The following is an 18,133-nucleotide window of genomic DNA, read 5'->3' on the forward strand; positions in this document are numbered from 1 at the left end:
CATATATCTGGATTTTGGGCTTTTCATCCAGTCTGACAATCTCTGCTTTTGGATTGGCCTATTTAATACTTTTTGTTTGTTTGTTTTTGCGGTACGCGGGCCTCTCACTGTTGTGGCCTCTCCCGTTGCGGAGCACAGGCTCCGGACACGCAGGCTCAGCAGCCATGGCTCACGGGCCCAGCCGCCCCGCAGCATGTGGGATCCTCCCGGACCGGGGCACGAACTTGTGTCTCCTGCATCGGCAGGCGGACTCCCAACCACTGCGCCACCAGGGAAGCTCTATTTAATACTTTTTAAAAATTTTATTTATTTATTTATTCATTTATTTATGACTGCCTTGGGTCTTGGTTGCTGCGCATGGGCTCTCTCTAGTTGTGGCGAGCAGGGGCTACTCTTCGATGTGGTGTGTGGGTTTCTCATTGCGGTGGCTTCTCTTGTTGTGGAGCACGGGCTCTAGGTGCGTGGGCTTCAGTAGTTGTGGCACGTAGGCTCAGTAGTTGTGGCTCATGGGCTCTAGAGCGCAGGCTCAGTAGTTGTGGCGCACGGGCTTAGTTGTTCCGTGGCATGTTGGATTTTCCTGGGCCAGGGTTCTTACCCGTGTCCACTGCATTGGCAGGCAGATTCTTAACCACTGTGCCACCAGGAAAGCCCTGATTAATACCTTTATATTAAACATTAGTATTTACATTGTTGGCTGTATGTCTGTCATTTGCTATTTGTTTTCTGTATGTCTCCTGTCTTTTTTCCCCTTTATTCCTTCTTTATTGCCTTCTTCTGTGTTAAATATTTTTTAGTGTACCATTTAAATTCCTCTGTTGATTGTGTGTGTGTTTGTTCTAAGGACTTCAGTAAGTATCTTACACGTATCATAGTCTATTTTACATTAATACATAATTCTAGTAAAACAGAAATTTGGCTCCAGTATAGTTCCATATTTCTCCCCTCTTTATGCATACACACACACACACACATAGTATATATGTTATAAACCCAACAGTACAGTATTTTAGTTATTGCTTTAAACAATCAATATAAACAGTCTTATGATTTTTTTAAGAAATGAAGAAAAAATATATTCATATATAGTCTTTTTATATTTACCTACATATATATCATTTCTAGTATTCTTCCTTCCTGTGGATCCAGGTTGCCATCTGGTATTGCTTTCTTTTAGCCTGAGGGACTTCCTTTAGTATTTCCTGTAGAGCAGGTCTTCTAGCAATATGTTCTCTTAGTTTTTGTTTACCTGGGAATGATTTTATGTCGCCTTCATTTTTTTTAAACAGCTTTATTGAGATTGAACTATATACCATACAGTTCATTCATTTAAAGGATACCATTAATGGCTTTTAGTATATTCATTATGCATCCATCACCACAGTCAATTTTAGAATATTTCCATTACCCCCAGAAGAAACCCTACACCCCTTAGCCATTACCCACCCCTACTCCCTATCAAATTTCCCTCCCCAGTTCTAGGCAACCAATAACCTATTTTCTATATCTATAGATTTACCTGTTCTGGACATTTCATATAGGAATCATACAGTATATGGTCCTTTGTGACTTCATTTTCATCTTTGAAAAACAATTTCGGGAATTCCCTGGAGGTCCAGTGGTTAGGACTCCATGCTCTCACTGCTGAGGGCCCAGGTTCGATCCCTAGTCAGGGAACTAAAATCCCGTAAGCCACAAGGCGTGGTCAAAAAAAAAAAACGGATATAGATTTTTCTGTTAGACATTTTTTTTTTCCTGCCCTTTTCTGCCCTTTGAACATGTCATTACACTGCCTTCTGGCCTCCATTGTTTCAGATGAGAAGTAGGTTTATCTGTTTATTTATTTATTTATTTTTGGGTGTGTTGTGTCTTCATTGCTGTGCGGGGGCTTCTCGTTGCAGTGGCTTCTCTTGCTGCGGAGCATGGGCTCTAGGGGCGCAGGCTTCAGTAGTTGTGGCACGTGGGCTGGGCTCAGTAGTTGTGGCTCACGGACTCTATAGCTCAGGCTCAGTAGTTGTGGCGCATGGGTTTAGTTGCTCCACGGCATGTGGGATATTCCTGGACCAGGGCTCGAGCCCGTATCCCCTATGTAGGCAGGTGGATTCTTAACCACCGCGCCACCAGGGAAACCCGAGAAGTAGGTTTTTAACCATATTGTTGTTCTCCAGTATATGATGCGTCATTTTTCTCTTGCTGCTATCAATATTTTTCTCTTTCGCTTTGGATTTTGGTCCATGATGTGTCTAGGTGTGGTTCTCATTGCGTTTATCATACTTAAGATTCATTGAGATTATGGATTTATAAGTAATTTCTTTAATCAAATTTGGGAAGTTTTAGGCCACTGTTTCTTTTAATATTTTTCTTTCCTCTCTTGTCCGCCTTCTGGGACTCTCAGTATATTTATGTTGTCACTCTTTATATTGTCTCATAGGATTTTGTGTCATTTGTCTTTAATATCTTTCTCTTCTTTGCATTGAGTACTTTCTATTGATCTATCTTTATGTTGTTGGCTATTTATTCTGCCATTTCAAATCTGCTGGTGAGTTCATCTTATCAATTTTTCTTTTTTGTTGTTGTTGTTTTTTTGTTTGTTTTTGTTTTAGTTTTGCGGTACGCGGGCCTCTTACTGTTGTGGCCTCTCCCGTTGCGGAGCACAGGCTCCGGACGTGCAGGCTCAGCGGCCATGGCTCACGGGCCCAGCCGCTCTGCGGCATGTGGGATCTTCCCGGACCGGGGCATGAACCCGTGTCCCCTGCATTGGCAGGCGGACTCTCAACCACTGTGCCACCAGGGAAGCCCCAATTTTTCATTTTGATTGTATTTTCCAACTTTATAGTTTCTTCTTCCCTGCCCCCTCCCTCTCCCCCTCCTCCTCCTTCTCCCCTTTCTCCCCCCTCCTTCCCCTCCTCCTCCTCCTGTTTTTTTTTTTTTTTCAGTTTCTATTTCTCTATCGAGATGTGCCCTATTTGGCAATTTGTCATCATATTTTCCTTTAGTTATTTGAAGATGCTTATAATAGCTGCTTTGAATTCTTTGTGTGCAAAGTCCAACATGTAAACCCTCTTGAATAAGTTTCTGTTGACTGCTTTTTTTTCATGATTATTGGCCATGCTTTCCTGTTTCTTTGCACATTTAATAATTTGTAATTGAAAAGTAAACATTTCAGATAACATATTGTAGCAAATCTGGATCCTGTTTTATTTTTCTGAGTTTTGAAAAATTATGACTTGTTCCTACTTAAACTGTGGACTCTGTATCCTCTGTGGAGTGCTGCTGCTGATGTTTCTGCTCAATTTTTCTATTCTTATCTGATATTTTAGCCTAGCTTCCTTGGGATCACACCTTTGTATAGTTTAGAGGCTCAGGCAATAATTTGAGTAGAGGTTGTACCTTATAGGTTGAACCCATAAGGCTTTCATTCTCTGCTGATGAATCTATGTGTGGGTTGAAAAGCTCAATCAAAGTTACGGGTAGTTCTCACATGTGTCATGGCTTTCACTTTTAGCAAGTCTTTCCTGGCTTTCTCCTGAGCATATGTAAGTTTCCTAGTCAGCCAAAGATGTGTGGTGAGCTTATCTTAAACCTTTCTATTGCCCTCTGATTTCCAGAATCTATTTGTTAAATTTCTAGCTACTCTGCTCCTTGTACTTGGGGTACAACCTTGGACTAGCAAAACTTTGGTTTTACCCATTACCATAGGTAGCTGGCTTGCTATCCATTTCCACTCCATCCTCAGGTTGTATTTTCCCACTCTGGCAGGTAAAACTGCCCTTTCTCAGTGACTGAAAGGGTGGGATAGAAAAGATGGGGACCATCCCAGGAAAGGTCACAAATTCTTGCTGTTCTTACCAGAAACTTTAGGTGTTGTTTAAAATTAAAAAAGTGCTTCTCAATTTGTTGTCTGCCTTTGGTTGATTTCCAGTGTGTTAAAATGGTTGTTTTTAACAATTTTGTCTAGTTTTATACTTGATTTTTATAGAAAGGAATTGCTGACATCTTCATACTGCTGTAATAAGAGGTCCTTTTTTTAATTTCATTTTTTGTTATTGAGGTATAATTAATATGCCATAAAATTAGCCACTTTTAAAATTCACTGGCTTTTAGTATATACACAAATCACTGTATGTAAAAAATGGTGAAAGCTAAATAAGGTTACTATCTTATTCTAGAACATTTTCATCACAACCCACAAAAGAAACCCCTTACTTATTGCCCCTTTTTATATTTGAAATGTAAATTTTTTCAGAACTTTCAGATTCAGGTTCCTTTACATTAATTTGCCAGCCATTTTTTGAGCTCTTTCAGCTGGACCCAACTCTTTCTTCAGCTTTTAAAAATTTTTCTTTGTTTCCCTTCTGTAAATTATTTTGTATTTATCTTTTATCCCTTGGACTTGTCTTCTGTGTCTGGATATCCTTCATTTTATCATACTCATCTCTTTATTTCCTCAGAGTGCTAAAACAATTTCTTTCTTTTTTCATGGAAAGGCATTTTATTTTAAATATAGCAGGGTGTACATGTCAATCCCAAACTCCCAATCTATTCCTTCCTCACAACCGTCCACCCTGATAGCCATAAATTTGTTCTCTAAGTCTGTGAGTCTGATTCTGTTTTGTAAATCAGTTCATTTGTATCATTTGTTTTTAGATTCTGCATATAAGCGGTATCTTACATTTGTCTTTCTGTCGGACTTCACTTAAGTATGATAATCTTCAGGTCCATACATGTTGCTATAAATGACATTATTTCATTCTTTTTAATGGCTGAATAATATTCCATTGTATATATGTACCACATCTTCTTTATCCATTTATCTGTCGATGGACATTTAGGTTGCTTAAAACAACTTCTTAAGACCAATTTTTAATTCATAAATTTGATTTTCTAGGCCAAGATTCGCTGCCTCTGTTACCTTTGCTAAAATTTCTAATGGTTGGCACTCTTGCTTTATTTATTTTTTATAAATTTATTTATTTTGGCTGCGTTGGGTCTTCATTGCTGTGCGTGGGCTTTCTCTAGTTGCGTCGAGCAGGGGCTACTCTTCGTTGCAGTGCACAGGCTTCTCATTGTGGTGGCTTCTCGTTGCGGAGCACAAGCTCTAGGCATGCGGACTTCAGTAGTTGTGGCATACAGGCTCAGTAGTTGTGGCTCGTGGGCTGTAGAGCGCAGACTCAGTAGTTGTGGCGCACGGGCTTAGTTGCTCCGCGGCATGTGGGATCTTCCTGGACCAGGGCTCGAACCTGGGTCCCCTGCATTGGCAGGTGGTTTCTTAACCACCGCACCACCAGGGAAGCCGCGCTTTATTTTTCATTAAAGCAGTCTCTACTGCTTTCAAATTATTGTCCTTTCATAAATTCAGTAGTCTTTTGAATATCATTAAAAATAAGAATTACTGTTAAAATATTTTTTATTTTATAGATGCTTTTTTCTTTTCTAGAATTAGAAAACTTAGTGTTGAGTTTATTTTTCCCTCTTTCCAGTGTTTGTATTTATGTTTTAATTATTATTTTTAATTTATTTTTTTGTTTCTTTTTGCTTCATATTTTTTATGTTTAAAAGACTTTAGGGCTTCACTGGTGGTGCAGTGGTTGAGAGTCTGCCTGCGGATGCAGGGGACACGGGTTCGTGCCCCGGTCCGGGAAGATCCCACATGCCGTGGAGCAGCTGGGCCCGTGAGCCATGGCCGCTGAGCCTGCGCGTCCGGAGCCAGTGCTCCGCAACGGGAGAGGCCACAACAGTGAGAGGCCCGCGTACTGCAAAAAAAAAAAAAAAAGACTTTAGTTATGAAAAATTTTAAACATTTTCAAAAATAGAGAGAATAGGATAATAAACCCCCTCATTCTTATTTTATATAATCAATAATTATTAATTCATGAGCAACCTGTTTCATGCGGTCTTCTACCACTTTTTCCCACTAAACTTAATTATTTTGAAGCAAATCCTGGACATCTTATTTCTTTCAGAGATATTTCAGTATTTATCTCCTAAATTGACTCTCTCTTTAAAACATAACCATAATGTCATTATTACACCTAAATTTTAAATTTCTTATGATCATTATTATATTGGTCTATCCATAGATTCTTCCTGTACCAGATTCTCTTCATAAATCAAAACCAAAACTGGCAAATGTCAGTTCTTTGAGATCTAAAACAATTTGTTTAAAAGTAGTCCTTTGTTTTAAGAACCTTATGTATTTGTATTTACATGGAAGACTATCTAAACTATATTAAGTTAAAAATCAAGTTGCAAAACACTGTATCTGATATGATTATACACTTTAGGGGGAAATTATTAGTATTCACAAATTTAAGAAAAGCTGAGGAAAAGTGGGTCTCTCACGAATGGAGTACAAACCATGTTCAATTTCTGTTTTTTTATAGTAACACTTTTATTTTATAAGCAACATGTAACACTTTTAAAGCAAAACCATAGTAAAGATTAAAGAAAAACAATGATCCCTTAAAAGTTGGGCAAAAGATATGCACTGACATTTTACCAAAGAGCTGATTTGTAAGGTAAATAGGTACATGGAAAGGTGTTCAACATCATTAGCCATTAGGGAAATGCAAATTATAACTACAGTGAGATACCAGTATACATCTATTAGAGTAACTAAAATAAAAACTAGTGAAAATACCAAATACTGGTAAGGATGTAGAGAAACTGTCCCTCGCTTACTTGTGTGTGGGAATGTAAAATGGTTCAGCTATGCCAGAGAGTTTTTTGGCAGTTTCTTATAAAGCTAAGCATATACTTATAAAACTAAGCATGCACTTAACCATACGACCCCACAGTCACACACTTGGGGCATTTTTCCCAGAAAAATGAAAATTTAAGTTCGCACAAAAACTGATACACAGATAGATGTTCATAGCAGCTTTTATTTGTAATAGCAAAAAAGTGGAAACAACCAAAATGGCCTTCAGCAGGTTAATGGTTAAACTCTAGTACCTCCATACAGTGGAGTACTACTCAGCATTAAAAACAAATGTGCTATTGATACAACAACCTGGATGGATCCTCGGGCATTACGCTTAGTGGAAAATGTCAGTCTCAAAAGGTTGCATAATAAAGTTCCATTTATATGGCATTCTCAAAATGACAGAACTATAGTAGAAAACAGATCTGTGGCTTCTGGGGCACAGGGAAGGGGAAGGAGTGTGACCGTGATGGGATAGCATGAGATAGTTCCCTTTATGATGATATGGAACAGTTCTGTGACTGTGATGGTAGCTACACAAACCTATAAATGAGATAAAATTGCATAGAACCACACACACACACTCACACACACACACACACACACAGTCAATGTGTGCAAGAAATGGTGAAGACGGAATAAGGTCTGCAGTTCAGTTAATGATATCGTAACCAGTGCCAATTCCACACATGAAGTTCTCTGTACGAATCCTTTGATTTTATAATTATTTGAAAGTAAGAAAATTTTTTAAAAAGATAATTTTTAATGCCATTAGGCTTTCATTACAAGAATCTTAAAGTTCTAATCTTATATTTATTTATTTTTTAAAAAAATTTATTTATTTATTTTTGGCTACGTTAGGTCTTTGTTGCTGTGTGTGGGCTTTCTCTGGTTGCGGCGAGTGGGGGCTACTCTTTGTTGCGGTGCGCAGGCTTCTCATTGCAGTGGCTTCTCTTGTTGCGGAGCACGGGCTCTAGGTGCTCGGGCTTCAGTAGTTGTGGCACGCAGGCTCAGTAGTTGTGGCTTGTGGGCTCTAGAGTACAGGCTCAGTCGTTGTGACACATGGGCTTAGTTGCTCCGTGTCATGTGGGATCTTCCCAGACCAGGGCTCGAACCCGTGTGGATTCTTAACCACTGCGCCACCAGGGAAGTCCAGTTCTAACCTTTTAATCTAGTGATTTCACTTATGGGAAATCTGTCTCAAAGAAGCAATTTTAAGTATAGAAGAATCTTTATAAAAGACGTTCATCCAGAATTATTTGTTAAGAGTGAAACAATAGAACTATTATTTAAAAAGTAAAACCAGTGAATTAATGTACCCTCCACTTAGTGAAATAGTATTATGGAACCATTAACATAGTTGAAGGTTTTGATTTAAAATACTTTTAATTAATTTTTCTACAATGTTGCATGCATTTAATAGACAGTAGTGAGTTAGACAAGCATAAAATGTATTGATGACTAAAACTGTGCAAATAGGAAGCAATAATTCATGAAACTATCTGAGATAAAATCTCTAACCTTATTTCAAAACAACTTTATGTTCTAAGTGCTTTATATGTATAAAGTCATGGAGTTCTCTCAGCAACACTGTGAGTTAGGTGGTTTTTTCTGACTCTACTTTCACACAAGGAAACTGAGGCACAAGGAGGTTAAGTAACTTGCTCAGGGTCTCACATGCTGCTAAGTGGCAGAGCCAAGATTTGAACCCAGGCTTTGGCTCCAGGGTCTGTAGTCAGTGTTGAACTGTTTCAAGTTTCTGATGGTTTTTCATCACTTACTGCAGCAAGTTCTGCAGGATAATAATTGCCTACAATGGTAATAGATGTTCAGTGAGGGAAAAGGGAAGGAAGAGTCTGCGGTTCAATAAATTTGTAGGTAAATGAAACTAAATATGTTTCTCTTTTTTATCAGCCTGATGTGGTAATGTATGTTGTGAACCTCTAAGAAGGGATTATATTATGCAGAATGGACTCAACTTTTTTGATTGTAGAACCTTTTTCACCCCCCTCAGGACCTCTCAAGGGACCAATGTTCCTGAGGAATGTACCGTAGTTGACACTGGCCCATAGAAGAGTCCATGCTCTGACCCACAAAGGAATTCATATCTGGTCCCTGTCTGTCTACAGCCTACACTGACCGTCTTCTGACCCTTTTTCACCTCCTTGCTCGCCCCAGTCCCAGATCCCTGATTGTCCCCTGCATACCTATGCTTCTGCCTAGGGTGTTACTTACTGGCTGCCGTGGTGTCTCTGCCTGGCAGGTTGCTCCTTCAAGTATCACCTGCCTCTGTAAACTTTCCTTGACTCCCTGTGCATGCTCAGACATGCTTTCTGTGAGTTTCTGTTGTTACCTTGTTCATGGCACTGTTATAGAGGTTGGCTCGAGAGTACATTTGTCTGTGGTGAGTCTTTTCATCTCTTCATATTTAGCATCTTCACCAGTGGTGTCTTCTGATAGGTAGTTGTAATTTCTTCCTTCAGCTAGAAAGGGCAAATATAGTTTAAAGAATGTTTTATTGTTCTTCTGTAGACTATCTCCTAATAATGATACAAATTATTTTGATGATTAGTGTACCTTATTTTAAGGAATACAGTGCATTTTGTCAATTTATAGTTGCTGTTTTCAATTTCATTTTTATCCTTTCACTTTTTTTTTTTTTTTTTTTTTTGCGGTACACGGACCTCTCACTGTTGTGGCCTCTCCCGTTGCGGAGCACAGGCTCTGGACGCGCAGGCTCAGCGGCCATGGCTCACGGGCCCAGCCGCTCCGCTGCATGTGGGATCTTCCCGGACCGGGGCATGAACCCGTGTCCCCTGCATCGGCAGGCGGCCTCTCAATCACTGCGCCACCAGGGAAGCCCTATCCTTTCACTTTTTTGGGTAATGTTAAAAAGGGAAGAGATGAGGGTCCTATCTCTTAAAAGAGACAGCTGGAAACTTTTGGTGCTACATAGTTGCGATTGTAACTCTAAAGTACTTATTTGCATCCCCTGTGCCTTTCATGCTGCTCTGTGTATACTGCATATGATCCAAAGGTCTTTTGTCTCTTTCCAAAGGCATGCCATGTACCAAGAGCACAAAGAAGACTTCCAGGACGAGTGCACTAAGCTTCTGGTTGGCAGTATTGTCATAACTCGATACAACAATCGTACCTATCGTGTTGATGATGTGGATTGGAATAAGACTCCAAAAGATAGCTTCACGATGTCTGATGGGAAGGAGATTACATTCTTGGAATACTACAGGTAGAGGGAAGAGACTGGGCTTGGGCCTGCGGGTTGGGGCCGTAGTCTCCTGTTCTGTAGGAGGAGTGGCACACAGCAGGACACTCCAAAAATAATTGGATTGGTAATGCATCCAAGATTGATGAGCTCATTTGTGGGATTTGACCTGAATTTGCTACCCTTACAGTTTTACTTCTTTCAGTACTTTTTGGAAGTTATTTCATAAGTTAATCTCAGGGCTTCGAATTGTGTTTCCTTTGCTGTTTTGGTTACAAGTCTGTTTGGAGAGATTAAATTCAAGTCATTAATCATTTGACTATCATTTTGCCTTTCTAGTTACCTAAGTCCTTGAACCTGATACAGTTTTTAAACAAATTCTTTCCTGGACTATTATCCTATTTCCCCTCTATTTAATTGCAATGTTAAGTTGAGCCTGCTTTTTCCAGTTATGTGTATGCTATGGTGAGTTTCTGATGGATCCTTGACAAGGGTATAATGCAGATTGTGTACCTCAGTCCTGGTTAACACTTTGACTGTGATGCCATAAGAGTGGTGATGCTGCTTCTGAATTTTTCTCCTGCCTCTGTTCGGCTCTAGCAAAAACTATGGGATCACAATAAAGGAAAAGGACCAGCCACTGCTGATCCACAGGCCCAGTGAGCGACAGAATAACCAAGGGATGGTGAGTTGGAGGTGGGGTTCAGGGTGTCAGGCCTATGCTTCCATCTAAGTTCTCCACCCATCAGCCCTGGGAGCCATGGGACCCATGATTACAGTGGAGCTATGATTACAGTGTGGTTGGGGAAAGCTGTGTAGGGTTTTGTCTCTCTCCTCTAGCCAGAGTTGCTTTTGCAGTCTCCTTAGTGAGGAACTAAACATCCATAGAGCGAGTTAGGTTAAGGAATAAGGAGAGTTTAGTGCTAAAGAAGATGAAAACACTGGGTCCATTAGGGAAGTTACAGGCATTTTAATAGAACTGGGAGCCAGGGAAAAGTGCCTTGGTACCTGACTCCTCTGTCTTCAGAGTAGAGAATGAAGATCAATAGGTTAAGATGAGACAGAGGCACCAGCTTGATAGGAGGTATTGTCTCAGCTTATCTGGAGGCCGAAGTGGAACAAAACTTTTAGTTTTTCTAGTTTTTTCTCTCCTTTTGACAATTTGAATATTTTTCTCTTTACCTAATACAACAGGCTATCATGATTTGAGGGAGAAAAGGGTAAAACACTTGTAGTGTTTCCTGCCCTCTTCTCTGGGGTTTTGTGTTCCTTAGTGTGCCAGTGGTACACCTGCAAGACCAGCTCTGGGCCTGGGAGCTCTTGTACTGGTCAGGGGAAGAAGATTCTCTTTTACTGCCTTGCTTTCCCTCTGTTCTCTCCTCGAAGCTGCTAAGAGGCGAAATCCTGCTGCTGCCTGAGCTTTCCTTCATGACTGGAATCCCTGAGAAGATGAAGAAGGACTTTAGAGCCATGAAGGTGAGACATGCCTGCTTTGAACCGAAGACCTTTTTGATAGCAGATATAGCTAGAACTGGGCCAGGTTTGCACATCACCTGGGCAGGTTCATTTTTCCTCTATATAAAGCATAATCTGTGTCCCTTCCCACACACTGTGAAAAAGCCAATCAGAACTTTCTTTGGAATGTTGTTACAATAGTAGAACGACTGGATTATAAAGTAAAAGGAAACAAATAGTTCTGGCATCACCCTCACCAATCAGATGGATGACTGTAAGCTGGTCATATGACCATAAATGAGGTTCTTTGAGAGCACTGAATTTTTTTAACATTTCTGTAAGCCTTCAGTTTATTTGAAGGGAGGAGGAGATAATGTAGCAAAAAGTCAACAAGTGAGAGGATGAAATTAAAGGATAGAAGTTTACACTGTGGGGCTCGGGGTGTCCTGGAAGTCTCATGTTGGGCACAGTCTTGTAGGAAATAGCTGGGAGGCAGAGATGTCTGCAGCAGTGTGGGTCTAGACCCCAAGGGCTTCACCTCCACACTGTCTGCTTGGGGCTTTCCACCCTCACACTGCTCTGCTGCCTCTCTCTCAGTCCTTGTCTGTCCTAGTTTTAGAACCCCGGCCCTGTCTCAGATGCCACGTATTGTTTTTAGTAACATCATAAAGAGCTAAAATGAATTTCTGTAAGAGACGTCTTTCATGTTTACCTTCTGATACTTCTGCTTTTAGTATGTAGGTCAAGGCTCCTTCCTTACAGCTCTCAGTAACGTAATGATTTTATGATCTATGGGGTTACCTGTATAGCCCCATAGACTCAATGCCCTAATGACTGCTACACAGGGAGCAACAGCTGCACAGTTCATTAGTCCCAGAAGAATGAAGAAAGAACTCACTTACGTGATTCAGAATCTTCATGCACACCTATTAGATATTCATTCAAGAATAAATATTTAGAAAACACCTATTATGGGCCACACACTGGATCTAACAAGTGTCTTATGGTGACATTAAGTGGCTAGTATCATGTGACATAAAGTATAAGACTGGATGTGTTTTTCCATTCCATTATGTTGGCCTGCATGCCTGGCATAGGGCATTCCCCCCCGCCCCCAGATATTAAATAGATGTAATCAAGCCCCCTTACATGGCTTTGAGAAAAAGAATAAGATTTAGATGTCATAAGAAAAAAACAGTGACAATTTTAAATACTTTTAAGTATGTATGTATATGTATAACTGAATCACTTTGCCGTACAGCAGAAATTAACACATTATAAATCAACTGTATTTCAATAAAAAAAACCCCAGTGGTTAACATTTTAACCTCATACTTCATTCACATTCATGAGATATTTATTAAAGTCCTTGGAGATATTTTTAAATTTCTATAGATTTCAATGGGAAGGAGGTTTTCTATGGAAATTTGTTATACATTAGGGTTTATTTAACCTCATACTGGAGAAGGTAATAACTTAGTATCTCCATTTTGATTCTATTTAGGATTTGACCCAGCAGATCAACCTGAGCCCCAAACAGCACCATAATGCTTTGAAATGCTTGCTACAGAGAATTTCAAAAAATGAGACAGCCAACAGTGAACTGACACGTTGGGGACTCTGTCTGCAGAAGGATGTACATAAGGTAAACCAGAAAATACGATGGTAGGAAACAGCATTAACCAAAGATTTTAGAGCTTTGTGAGACTAGGTGATAACTTCCTATCTTGTCTTTATTTTGCAGTTTTTGCTTTATAATTACACTTTTTTTTTTTGGTCCTAGTCATAATACTTGAATTTCCTTGACTTAATTTGCTAGTATCTCTTACAGATTTTTTGTATTTCCCAGGATCTGAGCTGTTAATTTCAGTCGAGCAAAAGGAATATTGACTTAAAATTTACCTCATTTTTAGTTTTCCAAAACAAATTATTCTTAAAGTTCTCTATGTCTTTTTCCATTTTTCCCCCTACGTTTTTCTTTATCTTTCCCAGTAATTAACTTGTGTTTCTTTGAATATACTACTCTCATTCTTTCCGTAGGCATAAAGTCTCAGACTTGAACATTTTAATTTTCGCATGGCCCTTTCTGCCTGCAATTTGCCTGAGTCCATTCTGTTGTATTTTGTGCAGCGCGAGCCATAGTGCAGAGGCAGCATGAGGTGGTGGTGAAGTCCTTGGCTTTGAATCTCAGTTCTACCACTTGCCATCTTAGTTACTTGGAACAAATTGCTTAGTATCTCTTATTTTCTTTATCTGTGAAATAAAGATAATGATTGAGTTAAAGGAACTAAATGGTAAAATCTTCAGCATACTATCTGACACTAGCAAGTGCTCAGTAAATATTAGCTTTTATTACTTTTAATTTTCTTTCTAGGTTATACCAAAATAATTAATTTTATCTTTTCTCTAGTTCTCTTGCACTCTGAATTGACTCCTTGTTAAAAACTGTTTCTTTTTTCTTTTTTTTTTTTTAATAAAAGTAATGGAAAGTCAATAAAGAATATGTGGGTACTGTGTAGAAAATGTAAAGAAGGAAATAAAAACATCAGTAGTTTCATCACCCAAAGATAATATCTTAGTGATTTATTTTAGACACATAAAGATGATATTATTTTCAATATATTTTGTTTCCCTAAACTTTTTTTCTGTGAGGATGAATCTTTTCTTAAAAAATTGTGCTTATAACTGTATATGGTTTTGCATCTTCTTTTTCATTTATTATTATATCTTGAACATGTGTTCATGTTATTAAATATTATTTGAAGAGGCAGAAAAGCCAGAGAAGAGAAAAGTTTATCCATAATCATGCTGTATCAGAATAAACACTGTTAACATTTTGGTATATATCCTTCAGTGTTTTTTGTCTGTGTGTATGTATATGCACACAATCACATGCAGCATGTTTTCAGATGGTTTCCTTTTTTTTTTTACTCAGTTTATTTAGAACTTTTTTCCATGTCATTTAATATTTTTCTAAATATTTTAATGGCTAACAGATATTCATTTTATTAATAATTTCCTATTCTTTTACATGCAAATTGAATTTAGTATTTTCCTGTTATAAATAGTGAATCTGTGAACATCCTTATAACTAAATCTTTGCACATGATGTTTATTTTCATAGTCAGATTTATGGAAGTGTAATTGTTAGGTCAGAGGACATTTATGTTTTTAGTACTTTTTATTACATATTACCAACTGCCTTGTAGAAAGGTTCAGTTTTTTACTTTCATAAGCAAAGGTGAACATTCTTGCTAATACAGGTATTGTTATTCTTTGTGTTAAACTTTTATAATATTAAGAAAATCATTAAAATTTTTTTTGATTATAGGTAAAATAAGTATTTTGTTACATTTTTAAGAAAGCAAGGAGTAGAGCTCATAAAAAGTAAAAATCCTACATAATTACATATTCCCCCAGAGATAGTCATTACTAAATGTGGACTCATTCAGTTTTTATAATGCATACATTACTATTTATTTTTTGCAGAAACAGGATTATATTAAATGCACTTAGAAAGTTATTTTAATAATTGCAAATATCCATCATATTGATATGTCATCAACTTAGTTATCCTCTTACTTTTGGATATTTAGATCTAATTGATTCATTATTATTAACTTTAATTTGGTCTTTCATTATATTTATGCTTTTTTTCCTGCTTTTCTTTTGTATAAAGTATAATAGTAGTTTATGTTCAGCCTTATTAAGAAATATTCTCTAATTTTCTACTTAAATTTTTCCCTTAAAATATTCTTAAAGATTATTTTCCTGTTCACCTTGTATTTATAGGCATTTTACATGAATTCCCTGGTTCTAAAGAGACAGTGTTTTCTGATTCCTTTCTTGTGGACCATGTTGGAAGCTTCAATAATTAAAGAGCAGCGCCTATCAAAATTCACCTGTATGTGTGTCCAGAGTTGTATTGACGTGGACTCTTAACTGCTAACAGTTGCATTTTTCTACCATTTTCAGAAGTTATGACAGGGACAGGTCTATATGGTAGAGTTGACCAGGCCCCAGAACAGTATCAGCGTTTTCCTAAATAGTGTTTACAGATGGTTCATGTCATAGGCACTTTATTTTCTGTTTAGATTGAAGGACGTGTTCTGCCAATGGAAAGAATTAACTTAAGGAATACGTCATTTATCACATCTCAGGAACTAAACTGGATTAAGGAAGTAACCAGAGACCTTTCCATCTTAACCGTAAGTGACTTGTGAGGTGGTAAAGAGAGTTCCAGTATTCCTAGAGGTGTGGAAATTAGGAAGCAGGAATTATTTAGTGTCCTCTTTTTGAGAGGAAGTACCAACTGAATTCCCATCCTGAATTATTTACAAAACAGAGGTCCTTTGAACAAGAGCGAGTTGATGAGTTGGTAGAGGGAACCCCTTTGCTTGACCACAGACTTAGGACAAGGAAATAAACTGCCGTGGTAATTCATTCAGTGCCAGCCTATTACCCACTCTCTCTTTGTTCTTCCTTCTTCTTTTCTCTTTCCTTCCTCTTTTTCCCTAGGGTTTCCATGAAAGAAATAAAATTAAAACAGTTCCCACCAAGGCAACCAAAGAACAAAATGGTATTTTTTTTTTTTTTCTTTGAGGTATGCGGGCCTCTCACTGCCATGGCCTCTCCCGTTGCGGAGCACAGGCTCCGGACGCGCAGGGTCAGCGGCCATGGCCCATGGGCCTAGCCGCTCTGTGGCATGTGGGATCCTCCCGGACCGGGGCGTGAACCCGTGTCCCCTGCATCGGCAAGCGGACTCTCAACCACTGCGCCACCAGGGAAGCCCAGTATATAATTTTTTTGTTTTGTTTTGTTTTTTTTGTTTGTTTGTTTTTTGTTTTTTCTTTTTGCGGTACGCGGGCCTGTCACTGTTGTGGCCTCTCCCGTCGCGGAGCACAGGCTCCAGACGCGCAGGCTCAGCAGCCATGGCTCACGGGCCCAGCCGCTCCGCGGCACGCGGGATCCTCCCAGACTGGGACACGAACCCGCGTCCCCTGCATCGGCAGGCGGACTCCCAACCACTGCGCCACCAGGGAAGCCCTATAATTATTTTTAAATGTTTTTGGCTCACCTGGTCTCTATGGCCGTGCATAAAGTACACACATTTGTTTCTAAAACTTTTTTTTTGAAATATATTTAAAGAAAAAGTACACTTATGTATATAACTTGATGAATTTTCACAAGTTAAATCTGTGTAATCAACACTGAGGGTTAAGAAACAGAACTTTACCAGTGCCTCAGAAGCCCCACCCCCATGCTCCTAATTACTACCTACCTGGCACCCTTACCCAACCCAAGAATGACCACTATTCTGACCTCTAACGGCATTGATTTTTTTCAGCTGTGTTTGTACTTAATATATACATGAAACCATACTGTATATATTCTGTCATGTCTGGCTTCATTTCTTCAGCCTTGTTTGGTAAGTTTCTCCATACTGTTAGGTATAGTTACAGATCTTCTATTCTCATTGCTGTGTAATATTCCATTGTGAGACTGTGCCACAATTTACTTATCACACACATCTGCATTAGTAATCAGCATTAGATAAGACAGGACTCAAGCAGAGAGAGTGAAAAGCAATTTGTTCTTTAGAATAACATCTCCTGATATGAAGTTGGGGTGTTGGGGAAGTTGTGGGAAGTACTAAAAATAGCTTGTTGTTGCTCCTAGGTCCCCATGCATTTCTGGGCGCTGTTTTACCCAAAGAGAGCAATGGATCAAGCCCGAGAACTGGTGAAGATGTTAGAGAAGGTAGCTGGCCCCATTGGCATACGCATGAGCCCGCCAGCCTGGGTGGAACTGAAGGATGATCGCATAGAGACCTATGTCAGAACCATTCAATCCATGCTGGGAGCTGAGGTAATAAATTAATTTGAGTAAATTTTTAGGATGTCCATTCTGAAATAGTTGAATACTTGATTTTTTTTTTTTTTTTTTTGCCATACGTGGGCCTCTCACCATTGTGGCCTCTCCTGTTGCGGAGCACAGGCTCCGGACGCACAGGCTCAGCGGCCGTGGCTCACGGGCCCAGCCGCTCCGCGGCACGTGGGACCCTCCCAGACCGGGGCACGAACCCATGTCTTCTGCATCGGCGGGCGGACTGTCAACCACTGCGCCACCGGGGAAGCCCTTGAATACTTGATTTTAAATTATCTTGGTTATTGATCTGCTGTTGATGATATCCAGGAATCTGTATCTTACTCATGTGCACGTGAAATACTGAATTAACAAAGTAATCGTTATGCCCTTTGGTTGGTTTCGCTTCTCTCCTCCTTTGTTGGCACTCTCACTCACTCCAGCGTTCTGTTCCTCACGTAATTGGCTGAGATAATAGCTGACTTAACTTCAATTTTTTATCTGTATAGAACATGTTGTGCTCAGAAAGCAATTTCCTGGGCCAGGTGCCATCTTGCACGATTCAGTACTGAGCTGTCACAGTCTGGTTTGATTCAAGATTCACATTGCTCCAATGATGAACTTGGCAGTGGGCCCATCAGCTTGGTCCAGATAGCCGAACGGGACTACTGGAGCTGAGTAGGTCATAGTGTTCACAACTCAGTAGTTCAGGCCTGCAGTTCTTATCTGTTCGTACATAAAACAGAGGAAGAAGATTAAGGAGGGAAAAAAAGCAGACCAAAAGTTTTTGGAAATAACTAGTCCTTGAATTGAAGAGTCAGTTCTTGTGAGATCAATACTAGAATTGATATTCTAGTATTGACTAGAATACTAGTCAGTCATGACTTTTT

The 18,133-nt window shown here is 39.3% G+C and overlaps 1 protein-coding gene across 2 annotated transcripts in view; it reads left to right on the forward strand.

The window, feature by feature from the left end:
• PIWIL2 (piwi like RNA-mediated gene silencing 2) overlaps positions 1-18,133 on the forward strand; it is an 86,888-nt gene that overhangs the window by 36,268 nt on the left and 32,487 nt on the right. For both annotated transcript variants that reach the window (XM_067745119.1, XM_067745120.1), the window contains exons 10-15: positions 9,759-9,947; positions 10,524-10,608; positions 11,310-11,399; positions 12,883-13,023; positions 15,473-15,586; positions 17,058-17,246. In XM_067745119.1, coding sequence (XP_067601220.1) covers positions 9,759-9,947; positions 10,524-10,608; positions 11,310-11,399; positions 12,883-13,023; positions 15,473-15,586; positions 17,058-17,246 — 808 coding nt within the window. The remainder of the gene's footprint in view (positions 1-9,758; positions 9,948-10,523; positions 10,609-11,309; positions 11,400-12,882; positions 13,024-15,472; positions 15,587-17,057; positions 17,247-18,133) is intronic.

Source organism: Pseudorca crassidens, chromosome 7, assembly GCF_039906515.1.
Source record: "Pseudorca crassidens isolate mPseCra1 chromosome 7, mPseCra1.hap1, whole genome shotgun sequence".
Taxonomy (NCBI): Eukaryota; Metazoa; Chordata; class Mammalia; order Artiodactyla; family Delphinidae; genus Pseudorca; species Pseudorca crassidens.